The sequence below is a fragment of the Glycine max genome, chromosome 20, assembly GCF_000004515.6.
Source record: "Glycine max cultivar Williams 82 chromosome 20, Glycine_max_v4.0, whole genome shotgun sequence".
NCBI lineage: Eukaryota > Viridiplantae > Streptophyta > Magnoliopsida > Fabales > Fabaceae > Glycine > Glycine max.
Window position 1 is genome coordinate 7,691,085 of NC_038256.2, and position 20,646 is coordinate 7,711,730.

At 34.7% G+C, this 20,646-nt stretch overlaps 2 protein-coding genes and 1 long non-coding RNA gene across 3 annotated transcripts; all 3 read right to left on the bottom strand.

Annotated features, from left to right (window-relative positions):
• Positions 1-8,915: 8,915 nt before the first annotated feature.
• On the bottom strand, positions 8,916-11,522 carry LOC121174335 (uncharacterized). The gene is made up of 2 exons (XM_041013514.1): positions 11,073-11,522; positions 8,916-8,960 (listed from the first exon to the last, which is right to left on the bottom strand). The coding sequence occupies exons 1-2, from the start codon at positions 11,520-11,522 to the stop codon at positions 8,916-8,918; spliced, it is 495 nt and encodes a 164-aa protein (XP_040869448.1).
• Positions 11,523-12,094: 572 nt separating this feature from the next.
• Positions 12,095-12,697, bottom strand: LOC106797565 (uncharacterized). The gene is made up of 2 exons (XR_001386840.2): positions 12,298-12,697; positions 12,095-12,218 (listed from the first exon to the last, which is right to left on the bottom strand). It is a non-coding gene; the product is annotated as an uncharacterized lncRNA (long non-coding RNA).
• Positions 12,698-17,976: 5,279 nt separating this feature from the next.
• LOC121174336 (protein MAIN-LIKE 1-like) lies at positions 17,977-20,349 on the bottom strand. The gene is made up of 4 exons (XM_041013515.1): positions 20,109-20,349; positions 18,955-19,229; positions 18,193-18,813; positions 17,977-18,108 (listed from the first exon to the last, which is right to left on the bottom strand). The coding sequence occupies exons 1-4, from the start codon at positions 20,347-20,349 to the stop codon at positions 17,977-17,979; spliced, it is 1,269 nt and encodes a 422-aa protein (XP_040869449.1).
• Positions 20,350-20,646: the final 297 nt, after the last annotated feature.

A 20,646-nucleotide genomic window follows, 5' to 3' on the forward strand; every position in this document is an offset into this window, starting at 1 on the left:
CGAGAGATTACCTAAGGTAGAAACTGCAGCAATAATCCAGTTACAAAGACCCTGAGGCTATTTCGGCTTAGCCAGGAACGGAACCAGAAAAAGAATAACTTAAAAATAACACAAGGAATTTTGAATTATACTAAACTGATCACGCCTATTGGAAGTTGCAACAAGAATCAACACTTAATAACAACTTGTTAAGCAACCAGCAGAGAGCGGAAGTGTAAGGCAGGAGAGTGAAAGATTGTAACCAAGAGAAAGTGAGAAATGTAACGCCCGTTTTTCCTAACATAAATAAAAGAGTTTTATTAAAAGTTAATAGAGTTTTTAGAAATTAAATAAATGAGAAAAAAGAGTTTTTGTTAATTAAAATAAGGATTTCATAGTATTAAAAAATAAATAGAGTAAAATGATTATTTAGAAAATAAAGAGATGTTTTAATTAATTATTTATTTAATGAAAGAGTAAAATAGAATTCTTTTTATAAAATAAAAAAATAAAAAAAATAACAGACTCATGGTACCCTAGCTATAAATAAAATTATATTAGGTTAGTTTTTATATATTATGATATGTCTCTACGTTTCTTTTTTTTTCCAAATTCGTTCTCTATTTTTTCTCTCCTAAAACTCTCTTTTTCCCGTATACATCCAAACTTGTCACAATAAAACTACAATCGCGAACTCATTAATCATTAGATCATCCAAAAATTTTGATGCCATTTTAGGAACTCAATCTCGCACATTCCCACCATTGGGATTTGCGAAATAATATCTAGAGAGAGAAATATTTCTCACACAAAGACAGTGAAATTCAAGCTCAAATCTTTTCTCCTTTCCTCTAACGCTTGAAAACCCTAGCAGAGAAACTAGAGAAAAAGTTTGAGAAATCTTAGGAAACTGCTAGAGACATCGTTATCGCTTCCAGACTACACATATGAGTCTGCTTAGAGACAGGAGATGAGTTTATCACAATTGGAGTTAGAGTAAACATGTGTAGGAATCCTCAGAGGATCAAATTGAGGTTAATTTTGGGGTGCTTTATGCGTTTTAATTTTGATTGTACAATGATAACTATGAATTGCTCATTTTTATGGGTCAATCGATGCCCTAATGCGAATTGGATGGTTTGATTGAGTGTTTGGCTTTGAATGTTGAAAACCTAAAAATTTGGGAATTCTTGATTCTTGCATGTTTTCTCAAAATTGATTAAGGGATTTTGTTTCCCATGATGTGATCACATGTTCTGTGCTATTCATTTTGAATTTGGGTGTGTTTTGAGGTCTAAATTCTGCCTCTTATACTTCACGAAATGGAGATTTTTTGTGAAGCACGACCGTGCCTGATGAGAGCACTTCCATGCTTAGTGAAAATTAGTTGTTTTAAGCCCGTGCTAATTTTATGACAACGTGAGTTAACTTGTAGCCTAAACATTACTAAGAAAATAATTGAATTAGGTTTTGTGATTCTCATAAAAGTTGTAGCCCTAGATGTTATCCAACAAATGTTGTTGGTTTCACCCAATTCAAATTTGTATATCCCCCTAGAGAGTCAAATTACTGAGCAAAGGTCGAGCTGTCAAGATGAAGTAATGATCCAATGTTTACCTTAGGTTTAGACATAGTAAATGGTCAAACTGGATTTTGTAATCAACATAAGAGTTGTATATAATTGTCTTAGCTTTCAAACAAGATAAGTATGAACTTAATAGGATTAATACATCCCATGTACTTGTAATTTTACTCTACAAAGATTGTAGTAACTTAGGAGAAAATATAAGGATATACTTATTTATTATACATGTATGTGTGGTTGCTATTAACTGAATGAATAAGTGAATAATTATATGCCTTAAATGTTGAAAGATTGCTATTGTATGATGTATGACAAGCGATAATGTGTTAGTGAGAAGGTGTGATGAGAGATGTGTTGTTGTGAACAAGTGTGAGATTAATACGTTCTTCAATGTGATTATACATGTTATTGTGAAGTGTAAAGTGATGGCATTGAGTTGTGAGCTATAAATTATATAATCACACAACTATAAGACCCTAAGGGCGAATAGTTAATGCGCAATGACTATTGTGATGGGATTCACTGTGGGAACCCGACAAGTTAAAATGATTTTGAAAACAATTGAGTAGTTATGTGTATTACATAGTTCAAACTCTAGTGGGATATATATGATTTTAAATGCCTATTTTAATGAGATGATTAGTCATATGAACATAACATATTAATATTATTACTATGTGGTTTGTATATAATGCATGAGGCATGATAATGTGATCTCTTGGATTATGAAAGTGTGATAAACTGTGTGTAAGTGACAAGTTGAGTATGTGTTAAAGTGTGAGATCACACATGTATTGAAATGTTTTGTGCATTGACTTGTGAGCTATAAATTGTACAATCACATGACTGTAAGACCCTTTAAGGGCAATGAGTTAATGCACGATGAGTATTATAATGGGATCCACTATGGGAACCAAATGAGTTGAATCATTTTGAGGTGCGATGAGTTAAAATTATTTTCAGAGAAATTGAAGAGTTGTGTGTTTGGTATAGTTCATAAGTAGAGTTTACGTGATAAAAAAATTTCTGGGTTGGACCTGAATCAGGAGGGAGAGCTTTGACAGACTCTTCGGAGTTTAGGCCTTGAGGGTAAATACACCCGGTTTGAGTGTTCCTTTAAGCTTATGTCGATTCCACATGGTTGGAGCATTCTCACAAAACAGCATGACCCTAATTGGTCTCCCTATGATTTTACTTAGTGAGAGTGACTTGACTTCCTCGTGTGTGGTTTGTTTTGTCATGTACTCTTAGGTGCCCGACGAGGTTTTTCACTGGCATGGTATCACATTGCATATAGGATTGAGTCTTAGTGTATCTATTGCATAACGTCTATGTAATGATCATTATGGCTTGTTATGTGATGGTGTGTAATCAATTGTGTAAGTGTGAGATACGATATTGTATTTGAGATGTGTTGTCTTGAATATGTGATTAATCGTGAAGGCATGGAATGTGGTATGTGATTAAATTCTAAGACAAGTGATGTTACGTGTTGAGTGTTGAAATGATGCGAATTATGCCAAAGTTGAGCCTTGTTATACCTATATTGTTATTATAATTATATTATTGTTATATTTATATCATACCTGTATGCTTTTGTTTATCTCTATTCATTGAGGAATGTGATGACTCACTCTCTGTGTGTTGTTTATGTTTGGATCATGTGATGATCTCAAACCTTGTGTTCATGGGAATAGATGGCTAGGTGGATTACTTTAAGGAACCTTGTGTTGGAGGATGTCAGGACATAATGCTCTGATAGATGTGATATTGGGGCATGGGTTTCTATTTTAATTGCATGATGTTCTGAACATGTTATTTTACTTTATTGCTTAACTTGATTTCTTTTGTAAACTTGAACGACCCTGTTTTGAGTCGAAAATGTTTCTGAGAAGTTTTATTTAGTGATAGTGAAGCGAATGTGAACCTTTTATCCACATGGATTTACTTACAATTTTATTGAATAAAATTGATTTAACTAGATTTCGTGTTTTATATGTTTTTCTCATTTACATGCATGTTGGGGTAGAGGATGTCACAAGACATAGTGCAACATGTAGCAAAGATAGATTTGGGAAGTAGGAATTCTTGAAAGGGGAGAGCAAGAAGCTTTTGGCACACGTTAAAGATAACAGTGGATTGAATGGAACTCAAGGAATGAGGTAGGTGCATCCATTAAAAAATGGGTTCATGCAACAATCTATCATACCAAAAATTGATATTGTGGCCATCACCTATCTGCCAAGCAACATTATCAAGGACCAGATAAATAATATTTACTCTTCATACTTGGAAAATTTGAGTAGTGAACATAAGAAGCCATAGATTTGTTGTTTTTAAGGAATCTTGCATGAGCTAGATTAATCCATTGTGAATGGCCAACCAACACCTGTAACACCCTGAAATATTACTAGTTATAAATCGATGTTTAATTGTATTTCTCATGTTATTTGACTATATGGTTGACTTGAATGAGTTGAGGTATGGCTTGAATTAGTCATGTGTGAATTTCTTGATGTGGATGCTGAGTTATGTGGAACTAAGTTGAAATTATGAGATTTCAGATTTTACCCAAACCTATTTCAGTAAAATCGCGATCCCAGACTTTTTAACCGTTGGATCATCTTTAAATTTTGTATGGAGCTTCCTAAGACATTTGTGCATAGTCTGACCGTTGGGATTTTGAAAATAACAACTTTAGATGTCTCGCTAAGCACAATTCCAACCCGAGAGGGAATTACGCTGAGTGAGCCATAGTGTAGAAGAAGTTACGCTGAGCAAGAATTTGCACGCTGAGCGAGAAAAGTGGACTCCCGCTTAGCAAGACAAGCTTGCTAAGCAATATTTGTAGATTATAAATACATTCCTCATCGTAAAAAACACGATTTTTCACTCTCCTCTTCTCCAAAACGCCACCCAAACCTTAACACCTCCTTCTCCACCACCCACGACCACCAGTGGCCGCCACGAGCCGTCGTTTGTTGTCGCCGAACCCTCACACCAAGAGGAACATCTTAATTGGAGTGGAATCTTCAGAACCCTCCTCAAGGATTCGGTGGAGAAAATTCCCCCAATCCTCCATTTCAAAGCTTCTCTGAGGTAATCTTGATTTTTGAGCCCTTCTCCTAGTTAGTTTGAGTTCCTCTTAGTGTCTCTTGTGTGTTGGATACTGTAATAGGGTGTTTTTACACTTCCTTTGAAAATCCCTTGAAAATAAGACATTGCAAAAGTTATCTTTTTATAGCATTGATGTTATTTTTGTGACCTTCATTGAACCCCAGTCATATTGGCGTGAGCGGAATTTCAAAATGATGTCTCCTTTTAGTAGAATCCGAAATACCCCTCAGCCCTTTATGTTTTGATAGGATTATTTGACTCTGAATGTTGTCATTAACCTTGTTTCTAAAATCTATATTAAATTTCCTTCAATTTGGCATATAGAACCTTGTGTTTGGACTGACGAGGGTGAACGAGGGAGACCTTTGAGCGAAGCAAAGAGAAATTGAAGGAGAGCTCGCAATAGGTGATGAGAGTTTATTATAGTTTACAGTTTTTAATACCGTAGTTGGGGTCAGGGAACCTAACTGTAGGGATGTATGCCTATCCCTGTTGCATGTTGGTTTTCAAGAAAACAATGTTTTTGATTAATGGGATGTGATATATCTATTATTGACGAATAACATTATTGTTTATTAGACTTATGTGGTCTGAAGGCCTAGGGAGTGTGAATCTCAGGCATGAACTATAGATGTATGTATATGCAGAATGTGACTTATTGTTGATGTTGCTATTGATGACATTAATTGATATGAGATGAGGTTGATGTTTATCATGATATTGATATGAGATGATGTTGTTATTGATGATTATGTCAATAAGAGTTGATGTTGTTATTGACAATTATGTTAATATGAGATGATGTTGTTGTTGTTGTTGATAATGTCATTGAGATGAGATGATGTTGATGTTGAGAGTGATATTGAGATGAAATGTTGATGATGTTGAAAATACACTGTGATGATGTATATTGTGTATGTACATGGGGGGTGCACTAACCTTGTTGGATGTCCTTGGAGGGGAAAATAGAGTGATTAAAGAGTTTTAAGCATCTCTGGAAAAGGATAGCTTAGAATCTTTAATTATCCACGGTTAATGCATTTGATAGTGCCCATGTTTCATACTTCATATGACATGGAAATAGTATAAACTTTATTAGTAAGTACTTGTAGTTTCTCATGAGGAGGAATACTTGTACTTGGGGGCATGTCACTCGGTTTGGAACTCCCTTGAGACTCAGGCTGATCACTGTGAAGGGGGGGGGGTGGAGTTGCCTGTGCACGATAGGGTGACCTCGACACTTACTGCCTAGTTTTCCCAAGTGAGAGTGTCGTGTGGACACGCTTAGGCTATTTCCTTGGGGATGGTACCACATTGCATATGATAGTTGAGGTCAGGTGCATGCATCATATTGAGCATGAATGATTGGAATTGTGGATGGATGATGACTATTTGTTGAGTGTGTACTGGACTAATGAATGTTGGTACAAGCTTATGATACTTGTTAATGTTTTCTTACTAATTGTGGTTATTTGATTTTTGTATTAATTTCTTTTATAATAAACTCACCCCTCGCAATTTTTGTACCGTGTGGTTGGTACCTATAATGATCGCGAACTCTTGTTCGTGGAAGCAGAATGACAACAGTAGAGTACGAGAAGTAAGATTCTTTTGTGGAGCCGCCGAGCCGACATGATGACGTTGGGATTATTTTGGGAGAGAGTTGTGTTTTGTTAATCAACTCCTCCATAGCTGGTTCCATAATTCTTTGTGTTGAATTGAGGATGTAAATCATAAATTTAATTATATGTATGAACAAATTTACTTTTCATTATGTGAATGATGTGTATTGAGTTACTATTCCCATATATATATGTATTCACTTAAGTAATGGTGCGTTGTTTGGTGAATGTATATCTAGAAAAAAAATTACTTTCATTTTTCATAAGCAAATTAACGGAGTTTTCATTTAAAAATGGAAATTTCTCGCGTTTTAGAGTGGTGATATTGTAGCAATGAGGCGGGTCATTACAATATCTCCCATAACCACTTTTGGGCCACACCAGAACCGGTCATGCGTGTTTCAGAAGAGCCATTGTTGCTCCCCCTCCTCAACCTGCAGAACCCTAAGTCTACCATGCTATGCTATTGCAGCAGATCCTGCCACCCACTCTTCATACTCATGTTGTTGTCTCTGACCAATCCTCGGTCCCCATTGAGGACCTTAATCACGGTGTAGTTGACATGGTTCTCGAGGCCAAGGAGGAGGTCGAGGTTATGGAAACCAACATCGGCATCAATGGCGATGACAGAGAAGTCAACGCGAGTGAAGGAGAGGTCGATGTTGGCATGAGTGGTGGTTCTGCCTACGCTACCCTTGCCGGAGGTGATGACAGTGACATGGGGGGTGGAGCCGAAAAGCTCAGGCTTGCGGTTCCATTGGAAGATGGAGAGGTGTTTGGATTTGGGTTTTTTAAGGGTTAGGGTTTTTGAGGGGAAGAGAGAAGAATGGGGGCGGAGGAGGAATACGGAGTTGGGGGCGGTGGTGGCGCCTAGGAGAAGGTGGAGAGAGGGCATTGGGAAGGGGAGAAAAGGAGAGGGAGGAGAAGAAAAAGAAGAAGATGAATGATGAAGAAGAAGAAGCACAATGGTCGAGTGAGTGACCACTAGAAGTGAGAAATGGAAGGAGAGAAGGTTGATTCTTTCGGTTTGAGGTTAACTTTTTTTTTTCTTTTAACCTAAATTCAAATGTCATCGTATTACTTTTTTAAAAAAAAAAATTTAAAAAAAAACTTCTTCACGTAAACATGTGGCATCACACGTCGCATGCCAACTTGTTTGGTTAACGACCACGTAAGCAGTTAACGGATCTCGACTAATGGCAGGGATCTTGAACAAAACTTTTAAAATATTAAGGACCTGATTCAAAAGGAAAAATTTTTAGGGACCAACTGCCAAAAATGGGTATATATCAGGAACCAAAAACATATTTAAGCCTAAAATTTGTATGCATTTACCCAAATCCTTCAACAAAGCTACTAGCCAAGAATATATATGGAAACTATAAATAAGAGAGCCTTGGATAATGGATTAACTAAACTCGTACTATGATGGACACTAAAGAGCCTTTCCAAGCCACCATTTGAAGAGACGTTTGACAGGAGAGAAATTTTAAGTTTCTTGGGAATCTTGGGTTAAAATGTTAGTTTCCCATATTTGGTATATCTATTTTTTTTTTAGAAAAATAAGATTCATGGAAAATAATGTTTCCTGATAATGCCTTTTAAAAAGTGTGGCAGAGTTGGTAGTGAGTCAGTGGTTTTAGTGTTCCATGTTCATGGAGGTGGGTGCTAGTGATTTGCTGGTTCAATGTTCATTGAGGACAAAGAGATTATGGTAAAGTGAGAGAAAGAGAAAAAAGGAAGAGAGAGAAAAATTTCTTTTTTATATATATTTTTTAATTTATTAATAATTATTGACCGTCATATCATTAAACACGTCATCGCTTACATGTCACATTGGCAGTTGTCATCAAACGTGGCACAACGCATAGGCAACGAACGTGTCAAACTAACAGACACATCAATAGTTAATGGATTTGACTAACAATCAGGACATAAACCAAAATTTTTGAAATATCTTGGAATAGAAATGAAAAAAAAAATCAAGGATAAAAAAAAATTTGAATATATATAAGAAAGCACTAGCATATTTATGCCTTTAATTTATCATCTTAAAAATTAGGAAAGTAATTTTTATTTTTTATTTATATTAGTTTCCTTTTAAAACATTAAATTAAATGAGACAATATAAAAGGATTAATATTAAAATTTTGATGAATTTATATTATAAAGAAATAATATTTGATTATCAAAATACAAATGTAGAGCTGTTGTGTGTACTATCTTTGAAGTAACAAAAGAGAATAGAAGTTAATTAATGTCAAAACAGGTTTCTTCGTAAAATTGGTGTTTCAAATTTCCTTTGAAAAGAAACCATGGTAAGGGCCAAGGCATCAAACACAGGAGCAAACTGAGAAATGTATGTTATTTCGTTCAGTTCTTTTACCAAATAGAAGAAACACTCCAACAGTTCACTATTCTACTTCCTTATATTTTCCCCTTCCATTTCATTTCCACTAAATCATGTTTAAAAATATAGAAGTTCATCGAAGCCAGTTCTAAAATATAATTTCTTAATTATTGGTTTGTGCTAAAGCTCTTAATTAAATATGCCATTTTTTAAGTTTCAAAGTGTTGGAAATGGTGTCACGAGAAGGTTCAAAACTTTTGTTTCAGTCTTGGCCATATATGCTGCAATTAGTAAAGTCTCTGCCCTTCTGAAACATAACAAATTGATTAATCTATCTAGTAGCTAGCTATATATCATCGTCTACTTGGAAGATAATCTATCTAACAATTAGTCATGCTGCCCAATAACTCAGCTAATACATGGCTAAGCCGCTAATCCTACTAAAGTTCACCACAAATCATTAGCATTACGTGGTTTCAAATACTTGAAAAATTGGCCAGCCGCGGTTAATTTGTTTTTCCCATGAGACTCAGAAATAGAATTTTGTGGTTACATTGATGTGGATTGTGAAAATTGCTTGGATACAGTTGATCAGTCATTGGATTCTGCTTTTTCTTAGGGCTATATCTCTTTCTTTTTTATTTATCAGCATCAACAAATGCTAATTGTTAGTTTGTTAGTTTTTGTTGGTAAGGAGAATCGAACCTACAATTTTTCTCTCTTTCTCATCTTTCTTAACCACTCATGTAATCTTATATCTCCTCTTAGGACAATATCCTTAATTAGTTTGGAAGTCAATCAAAGAAGCATATTACGATGTTCTCTTCTTTGACCAACAATAGTTGACACAAGTGATAGCGGCTTATGTCCCTTAATCAAGTAATTTAGGGTTCAGATACTGGTTAGCTCTTGGACATGGAATAAATCACATTGAAAGGAAAATATTTACCTTATGTGTACTCAAGGTTTCCGACGAAGATTAATCACCACTTCCACTAAGAATACTTTGTACCAATACCATGATCATAAAAAAAACATCCTCCTCTTCACAGCTTAAATGGCTTGCTATGATTTCAGCAAGTTCCCGCCAAACATACAGTCCTCTATTGTGACAATCAAAGTGCCTTATAACAAATCTTGTCTTTCATGAACAAATGAAGGATATTGATACTGACTGCCATGTAAAGAACAAGCCCAGACAGGTCTTATGCGATTACTTCCTATCTCTTCCACAGGCCAAGTTGCTGATTTATTTACCAAGGCAACCAATCCCAGTGTTTTCAACAGCCATGTTTCCAAGCAGGGGATGTTAGACATTTTTCATCATCCAGCTTGTTGGTGTAACAATTAATGAGAAAAATGAGCATGCAGTATAGCAACATAGAAGTATAGGCAATAAAGCAGGAAATTATGATTAAAGGATTCAAATTCGGTCGGTTAAGTAAGGTATATGAGTGTTATCAACTTTCGGATATCGTATTCAATTCCAAAGAAAAACGTGAAAGTATGAAAATTTAAATAGAAGATTTTCCTCAAATCTATCTTTTTTATTTTTTCCTTTTTCCTATTTAATCTTTAACTAATCAATTATTTGAAATTAGTATTTCATACTTTTCATGAAGTATATGTTTTGTACTGCATAGCATTACTATAAAATAAGTGTCTTAAAAAAATGTGAACTTCACATGCTCTCACCTGCTGGCCCTGCTTATTTTACAATTAACATGGGTTATAAAAAATGGCCACACCAATACCAAAAAATAAAATAAAAAAGTAATGGCTCCCAAGACCTAGTATTCCATGTGGGTTAGCAGATTTCTTGTTTAGTATTTTTCTATAACTAGGGAATAGGAAATTACATTTTTTTGTCGAAGGGAGAGGCATTTCCAGGAGAATCCATGTGATCGATGTGAAGGGTACTCATTTCATTAAATAGCAAAGGGAGGCAACACTTCTATTATTTCCCTACCTATTTGAACCTATTTGAATTCCACCTCATATATCACTTCTAATAAATTTCAGAGTTATTAACTTTTGTTAGTCCGGCTAATTAATCAATGAATTATATAATATTATCTTAATGATCATAAACATGAAATTTTATGAAATTTAAACAATTGTAAATACATACTCAAATACACTAAAAAATATATACGTATATTTAAATACCATTAATATATTTAAATAAAGTAATTCAATAAAAATTAATTAATTTTATTTTTAAATAATATTTAATACAAAGTTTTGTGTACTTAATATAGGCGTTTAGAAGAATTTATTTGCACTTAAAAAGTAATTTATGATATTTGATTTTTTTTTCAATTTATTTCAAGAGAGAAAATACATTTATAAATTAGTAAAAGTTTATTTTTTGAATTTTTTTATCTGTATGTGGAGGGGGGTCAAATGCCACTGGAACCTGGGGGCTGGGCGGCTGTATGTACTCCTCAGGGTTTGCGGCTCGTGCATCTCTGGGCTGGTCACCTGCCTGGGTCGGTATCATGAATGGGTGAGATATGCGGAAAAACCACTCCATGTAATCCGCATATACCTGCCCAGGCACTAGACAAAGCTCACCCACAGGTAGTACGTGCTCCGCAAAATGCATCCACCTGTCATCTATATCATCATGTGACAATCGAGCACTAAGAGGCGGTAAAGGGATGCTCTGAATGTAACCAAACTGTCGTACCACCCTCTCCGGTCGAGCTGTGACCACCATAGGTCCCCATCTCAGCTGACCCTGGAATGATGAAATCAGCTCAAAGGCCCTAACCCCCCGATGCTCAGTGTACGGCAACCAGGACACATCTATGACGGTCAAAGCATCACAACGTGCCCTGTAAGATGCTCCTGTGATTCCCTTCATATGCGCCTTCGACGTCAGCCACCGGGAAGCACGTGGGGACGTCTCTTGTAGGCATGGCAACGAGTTGAAACGGGGACGAGTATTGCATTTCCCACCCCCGCCCCCGACTTTTTGACTAATCCCCGACCCCGCCCCCGACCCCCGCCAGGGTTAAAAAATCCATACCCACCCCCGTCCCCGTTGGAGGTCGGGTTTCCTCGCCCCGCCCCCGCTAGAATTGATTAAAAATTTTTTAAAAAGAGAAAAAATATTGAAACTTATTGAAAAAAAATGAAAAAAGGATAAAAAATAGTTTCATAACAAAAAAACAATAACAAAGCCAAATTCAAAATATAGGATCATTATCATAATTTAAAAAATTACTAAAACAAATCAATCTATTCAATTAAAATCATAAAATTTGGGTATTGCATGAGGAATTAAGACATGCATATTTATTTTCCCACAAAAAAAAACATTACCATCTAAATATATGTTGTCCCAACAATAAGTAACATATGATTCTATTTAGCAAAAAAGGAGATATTAATATACTATGTTGGTTGTCCTTCAACATGTTTCATTTTGTTTACCAACTTAAACATGTTTCATTCTTTCAAATTACATAATAAAAAAAAGAAACAACTTAAATTGTTCAACAAATAAATGTTAATCATTCCTCCAAATTAGTGACACTAGCAGCACCCATCATTTCACCTGCATAAAAGAAATAAAAAATTAGAACAAAAGCTTATATTATATAATAACAAAAAATGAAATTTAGAACATTATTTACCTTCATCATCTGAAACCATTTCATTCATTACATTAGCACATTCAGCAACAACTTTATAGCTTGTAGAACCTATAAAAATACATTACTAGTATTAGTTCTTGAATAAACACAAATATCAATTTAACAACATATATGAATAAAACTTTACCCGTATTTTCAGCACTCCACAACAAACTTCTAGCGCACATTAAAGCCTCTAAAGTAGTCCATTGAAGTCTACTACGATGTGGGCTTAATACTTGACCACCAGTGCTAAATGCAGATTCTGAAGCTACGGTAGATACTGGAATAGCTAATATATCCTTAGCAATTGCTTGAAGTGTTGGATACTTGACACCATTAAACTTCCACCACATCAAAATATCAAAGTCAACAGCTCTTGGTAAAACATCTTCTTCTAAATAGTAGTCTAACTCTGATTTAACATAAGAACTTCTAGCCCTTTTTTTTCTTATTATAAATCTATCATACTTAGATAATGCATCACCAACAACTTCACTACCAGTAACATCACCAACATTATTACCAAAAGAGCCTTTGTTCATTTTCATTTGGTAATCAAAAACTAAGTCATAACACAATTGTTGAATGCCCCTCACTTGAGTAAAAGAGTCATGCTCATACAATTTTTCATAATAATACTCAAGCAACTCCATCTTGTACCTAGGATCTAAAACAGTGGCAACTCCCATCACATTATGAATCACACCCCAATATTTATCAAATTTGATCATCATATTTTTTGCCATTTGTTGAATCATTAGGTTAGGAGAGGTAATCCATTGTTTGATTGCCAACTTAATCTCACATATATTTGGAAAATACAAATTAGCAGTTGGATGTTTAGTAGAAGAAAATAATTCAGTGATAGTATTGAACAACTTCAATCTCCCACAAATATCCTTTGCAAATTGCCACTGTAAAATACTTGGCAAACAAGTATATTGAGACTCTCGTTGCTTTAATCGACAAAATACATCCTCATATCCTATGGCAATTTCAAGCATTTTATAAGTTGAGTTCCATCTAGTTGGACAGTCTAATGCCAAATTTTTAGTGTAAGGGATTCTCAATTGTTTAGCCGTTTCCTCAAATTTTTCCTTCCTCTTGGGTGTTGTTGTCCAATATGCTACACTATCCCGAATATTTTCTACACCTTCTTTCACCACTTCCAACCCATCTTTTACTATCAAATTAAGGATGTGAGCACAACAACGCATGTGAAGTAAAGATCCATCCCTAAGCAAACTACCTAAGTGCAATTTATCCTTAATTTTATCAATCATAGCATCATTTGTGGTACAATTATCTAGGGTGATAGTGGACAGTTTTGTGTCAATATTCCAATCCATCAAACAGTCAGTCAATACATTGCAAAGTCTATCACTTGTATGAGGAGTAGGAACATAGATGAACCTAACATAAAAATAGAGATATAATATAAAAACCAAAAAAAAGAGATATAATATAATCATATTCAATCATTTTATAAAATAAAAGGCCTAATAATATAAAAAGTTCAAATCATTTTATTAATTACCTCAAAATTTGACTTTGTAAGTTCCAACAACCATCAACGTAATGAGTTGTAATAGCCATATACCCCCTCTTCTAACTTGTTGAAGTCCACATGTCTGATGTAATGGCCACTCTTCCATCAAGACTATCCAACAACTTCAAAGTTGTTGCTCGTTCATTCTCATAGATTTTCATTATCTCCTTCTTAATTGTGTTTCTAGTAGGAACCTAAAAAATATCACTATATTTTATTTTATAATATACCAGTTGTATATATCAAAGGATAATTTAAAAATAAAAAATGCATTCATCAATAAATCAAAGGAAATAATTACATTTATTAATAGTTATAAATCAATAAATGTATCTATAATATATTATTTGCATACTTGAAAAAAAGGGATTTTGCTAGCGAACCTGAAACACAGGTTGGAGGGCAGCAGAGTATCTCCTAAAGCCAAGGTGATCAACAATTGATAGTGGATACTCATGCATAATAATTTCTTTTGCCAACTCTTCCCTTGCACGTTCTGCATCATAAGTTCCCGCACCCAACTCTTGTTTTCCTTGCACGACCTTAGGGGTAAGAAATGTTTGGCCTTTCATCCCTCTCATAAAAATCTTGTATTGAACACAAATCTCATTATGCTGCCACAAATGCTTGGTTCCATTTTTTGATTTTCCACCAAGAAGTTTCTTACAATACTTGCATTCAGCCTTGTCCAAACCATTGACTTTAATTTTTTTGAAATGCTGCCAAATCTTACTTTTCAGCCTACATATTCCTCCTTGTGCCTCCACATTATTAACTTCATCTTCATAAGGTGAAGGAGTATGATCAACATTAACAGGTGAAGGAGAAGGTGCAAGATCAACTTGAATAGGTGAACGAGTTTGATCAATTGGTGAAGGTGAAGGAGAAGGAGACTCATTAATTGGTGAAGAAATAGGGTAAATTCCTTCTGGTGAAAAACTAATATCTTCCATTACTTTCCTGGAAAGAAAAAAAATACAGCAGGTAAAACTGGGGCAAAAATTAGAATTTATTAAAGAATCAGAGAGGTTATAAAATATCAATAAACCTTCTCTATTATTCTATTTCTGTTTCCTTCCTATTAAGTTCCTTCAAAGTACTTGTAAAACAAATGCTAGAAAAATTAAGTGTTTCATGTTAAAAATAACAGCATCATGAACCTTTAGCACAGTATATATATATATATACAACTACACAAATTAAAGAGTAGCTCTCATTGCCCGATTAAGGATAAAACTACAAAAGGATTGAAAATTGCAACCAGCTTGGTTCATGTAGAATAAAATGAGCGCGACAACCAAGAGGTCAAGCTTAATGTTTCATTACTCCAAAACCATATATACAACTGCACAAATTAAAGAGTAGCTCTTTGTTTTGTCTGTGCCTAATGTTTCATTACTCCAAAACCATACATTAATTTTAACACTTAAATCACTGGTGGAATGAAAACACAGAGAATTACAAAAATTCTATTTTCAAGGATATCATCATACAATAAATTCATGATATCATCATGTATTGAAGGTCAACCAGTAGTAAGGATAAACAAAAATGGTGTCTTATCATACTAAAAAAGAGAAGCAACAACAAGAAATCAATCACATAATGGCATTAGATTCTAGAAATTAATGAACTTTATACAAAACCATAGGATTCCATCTTAGCCTCCCCCACCTTTTAAATTCATCATTTATGCTCATCATTCATTCGATACAGTCGATAACAATTCAATCTAAAAAATTACAGAGGGGGCTTAAAATAGAGTAGAGTTGAATTCATGAAATACCACAAGGGAAATATATGTTTAATTTATTGGAGATTTAAATGAACATGTAAGGAGAGAATCTCATTTAATGTTGTTTATATCTTATGTATTTGATGCATAAATTAAAGACCAGTAAATTCATTCTTTTAAATATTTTTAATTAATTAAAGATATATTAAATAATTTTTGTTTTAAACAGATATTGTTTTTCAATAAAACTTATATTTTTGTTTGATTAACTTGAACACTTCACGTATAAAATATATATATAAAAATGTTAATAAAATTTGCATATGATAAAAAGGAAAATCTACTATAGTTTTTTATGTTAAAACATGATAATAAATATTGATTGTAAGGTATTTTTTTAGGAACACTGTAAGGTAATTAATAATTATAAAAAGTTATTCATTGGATTATGATTATCAATGAATGAACTTGGCTAAATATCCTGATTATTGTGAGACCAATTTAATCCCTTATTAATCATGTCGATACTTACCTAATTATTGGTAGGCTTTTACTTCAAAAATTGTTTGTAAAAGTAGCTAGTAGAGCCAACCGAACTTTATGTATCAAAAAAGTGCCAACTGAACTTTTCATCTAACCTTCTTCATTCATAAAATGTCTTCAGGTAAGGAAATTGGATAGTGTTTTAAAACAAGAATCGATGGACCTAATAAAGTTTGCTTAATCCAATATATTAATTTGGTGCTATATATCTAACCTCACTCTAACTCAACTACATTAATTAATCAAGCATTTGTGTTAGGATCATTAGGATTACATATATGGCAAGTGAATATGATTTGTTTGTTGTCCTGTGTTGCAGCCCCCTCTGTAATTCTCTATATACCAAGGACACCGTAGTAGTGTGTCTTCTAGTTCTACAGATGTTCAAACCTGTTCAGGTTATCTCAAACTAAATTTCCCACTAATTTTGGGGGACCATGATGATGTTGATATGTCTAATTACTTCCCCCCACTTTACGATAACTAGTGCATACACTATTAGCTACTAATAAGAATTCCTCTACCAAAAAGAGAAATATACCCCACATTTACAAACATTTTTAGTTTTGAATATTTATTACATCAAGGACCGTGTAAGCAGAATAAATCTATCATATCAAAGGAAAAAGCAAAGGAAACAAGAAAATCAAAGCTACAAATTTAATCAAATCGTAATAGTGGAAACTTTACTCATTTTATTAGAGAAGCACAAAGACTATGCTTAATGGACTGTGCACAGTTAAATTTATCACACTAGAAGGGCCAAGGATTTCCCTCCAAATAATCAACTATAACCTATCCCACTTTCTACTTGTCCTATAGATATACAGAAAGATTGCAATTTGCAAACAAGTCAAAGCAATCTTCAATGAAGGAATTGAAAAAGATTTAGCTTGTAAATAATATTTCAAAACTAGTGAGATCTTCTAAGTATGTATCAAGTCCCTCTCTAATCTACCAAGTACCAACTAATATACACATAACAAATAAATACTATCTCTTCACAGAACTACCCAAAACAAGAGAAATTGTCCGCATGGGATATATTCATCTTAAGCTACAACAAGAAAATGTTACTTCAATTCAAACAATATAAAATAGCTCGAACCAGAATAAGCACAAGCATCGCAATGGAATGCATCACATAAAACACTTGCAACTGTGGCATGCAATTCAATTCAACCAAGGCGCAAAAACCATACCGATACAGTAAATTCATTATTGTAATAAATCCATTATTGTAATAAATCTAAGATTATTTATTTCAGTTCTCAAATATCAAAAATTTCAGCTTGATTATTAATCAATGAAAGGAAGCAGGTCAAGTAAAAATCCAAACAAGGAAAAAGCACATCAGAAGCTTTTTAACTAAAACTATTTCTCTTAGATGTAGATTCTATGCATCGGGATCTACCGCATAAATCACACTTTCTGCATAGAGATGATAAACTTAAATCTAGAAGCATTTCGGATCTAATAAGCTGAGATTAAAATAAATTTATGAATGAATGAATGAGAAGAAGGAACCTTCATTGTGTCCTCTCTTGAGCGGCCTCACGTTCTCCACTTCTCCTTGACTGAGAGGCTGAGAGCTGCAGTAGCTGTAGCGGCGCAAAATAAGATTAAGGTTTAGCAATGTGAGGAGTGAGGACTGAGAGGTGTAGCAGTAGCGGCGCAAAATAAGAGTTAGCCTTTAAAAATTAGGTTTTTCAAATTATAACATTGAGGCGGGTCGGGGTCGGGGCGGGGGCGGGCGGATATCTGTAATCCCATACCCGGCCCCCCGCCCCTGCGTAGGGGTTATCGGGGAAAAGCGACCGAACCCGACCCCGGACCCGGTCGCGCGGTTTTATCCGTCAAAGTCGGGGCAGGTACAGATTCGGTTCTCACGGGGTCGGGTTCCGCTGCCATGCCTGGTCTCCTGGTATGTATCATCTGTCACACACTGGTGCACACTAGGAAAGTGCTTATAGATCCAGCACTACAAAAAAAATGAGGTTAACATAACATAAAAACATGTTTAAATCATAATTGAACGTAACATATTAAAAAACACAAAATTTACCTTTAATAGAGTCAGGTACCCTGCAATCTGTCGTGTGGTGGTCCTAGAAGCCTCATCTAACTGGTCATACATATGAACCAGCGTGGCAACTCCCCAAGCATAACCACCACTCTGACCCAGGTCGCGAAAAGCGTCTAGGTGCACCACATGAACGTATGTTGCACTCTTATTAGACAAAAGAGTGCAACCGACCAGGTGCAGCAGATAAGCACGAGCTGCTACAATCCACCGCCGGGCCTGACATCTCATCTCATAAATGTCTCGAACCCATCTCAGTCGTACGTATGCCCCACGTGTCAGTGTTGTCTCGGCTTTAGCCTCCTCGGCAGACACCTCAAGCAACTCGGTCAGCAAAAATATCGCCTCATCCGTAGAAAGAGCATGAAAGTTGTGCAACGCGCCAGTGATAGGCAAATGAAGGAGTGACGACACATCATCCAATGTGATCGTCAACTCTCCTACCGAAAGGTGGAAGGTGCTGGTCTCACTGTGCCACCTCTCCACAAATGCGGATATAAGTCCAGGATCGCCAGTAAAAACTGAACAATCGATTAGTGGACTTAACCCTGTGGCACCAACCAGTCCTTCAATCTCAAGCACTGGCCTCCCAATCAATGTCACCTTCCTCCCATGTGGCACCAACTTCAAATCAGGACGTTCCTGATCTGAAGTACAAATTATACAATTATTAAAAAAAATTAATGACAAATAAATCAACAATGATAAATAATTAACAAATTAAAATACCTGTCAACTCCAAACGGCGTGTGCAACATGGTCTGCAAATGATGTCAACACTGATGGGTCACGTGGCCCACCTGGGAATCCATCAGCATGTGACCCCTCAGCACCATCATGACCCTGTACGTCCGCAGTCATCTCAGGTGCATCCTCAGCCATATCAGGGACATCCTCAGTCATGTCAGGAATATCCTGAGTCATCTGATGAACCTGTTGCCTACGGGCTAATGCAGTAGGCCTACGCCTCTCGGGAACATCATCATGGTCATCCTGTCTATCTCTGCCTATAATTCTACCTATAGCACGACCTAAACCTCGTGTTCTAGCCATGATCTGCAAATCATATGGAACATGTATTTTTTTCGGTCAAAACATCCACAACTTTCTTTATAAAAATAAAACAAGTTTATTTATGAAAAAAATAAGACTAATTTAAATAACATTATTTGAAATCACACACAAGATAATTTAAAAAAAAATAAACAACTTCATTTATAAAAAAAAAAACACAACTAATGTAAAAATAATTAACTATCCGCAACTTAATTTTAAAAAAAATAAACAACTTCATTTATAAAAAAACACAACTAATGTACAAATAATTAATTAGTCAACATACACAACTAAAATTATATATAAAATTAAAACAAATATGGGAGAAAAAATTTTCAGAACATACACAACTTAATTTATATCATTTATAACGAAAATAGTATTTAAAAAAAAATTAAAACACACACAACTTAATTTATAAAAATAAACAACTTCATTTATAAACGAGAAACATAACTAATTTAAAATTACATAATTAGTAAAATACTCAACTAAAATCAAATAAAAAATAAACAAAACCAATTAACAAAAATTTCAAAACATACACAACTTAATTTATACAAATAACCAACTTTATTTATAAATAAAATACACTAATTTAAAAAAAACAATAAACAAAAATAGACACAACTTCATTTATAAACAAAAAAACAAATAATTTAAAAATTAATATTTAGTAAAAATACACAATTTAAATTATAAAATAAAAATCTTTATTTGTCATCAAAAAGCCAAACCTCATTTTTTTATAAAATCTCAAAAAAAAAATCATAAAAATATAATAATCAATCATTTTTATAAAAAAAAAACAAAAAAATATTTTTTAAAAATAAAAAACAAACTTCCGAAAATCTCAAAGGTCATCCGGAAGAACCCTTCTTCCGGAATTCTTCCGGAAGAACTACTTCTTCCGGAAACTTTATGGAAGAGGTGTTCCGGAAGAAGGGTTCTTCCGGAAGACCTTTGGTTTCTTTCGGAAGAACACTTCTTCCGGAATTTTTCCGGAACAACTTCTTCTGGAAGTTCCGAAAGAACCCTTAATGGATCTTCCGGAAGCCGCCGTCGTAAGCTCCCTTTCCCCATTTTTTCCGGCGTCTTCTACCCTCGTCTTCTACCCTAAGGTTACTATCCTAAGGTTCCACTGCTACAACAATGCTGGATATTAAAAGTAATGGGGAGTTAGGGAGACTAACCTCGAAGGCTCGTTCACGGAGAAGAAGAAGAAGCTTGGCTCGCGGTGTCGCTGACGGAGAAGAGGAAGTAAGAACCAGAAGAACCAAAAGAAGCAACAGCAAGTGCTTCTTCTGGGAGGAGGAGGCGCTTTTTAAAATTTTTAATTAAAGGGCAAAATGACCCATTCATTAAAATTGCTGGGTGCAC

Coding starts and splice junctions, on each gene's coding strand:
- LOC121174335 (XM_041013514.1), bottom strand. CDS start 11,522: ATGAAGGGAATCACAGGAGCATCTTACAGGGCACGTTGTGATGCTTTG. Junction 8,961..11,072: donor TACAGCCGCCCAGCCCCCAG/GTTCCAGTGGCA, acceptor GTTATGTTTCAG/AAGGGCAGAGACTTTACTAA.
- LOC121174336 (XM_041013515.1), bottom strand. CDS start 20,349: ATGGGGAAAGGGAGCTTACGACGGCGGCTTCCGGAAGATCCATTAAGG. Junction 19,230..20,108: donor GACCTTTGAGATTTTCGGAA/GTTTGTTTTTTA, acceptor GTCGTGCTATAG/GTAGAATTATAGGCAGAGAT. Junction 18,814..18,954: donor CAGACCATGTTGCACACGCC/GTTTGGAGTTGA, acceptor CATGGGAGGAAG/GTGACATTGATTGGGAGGCC.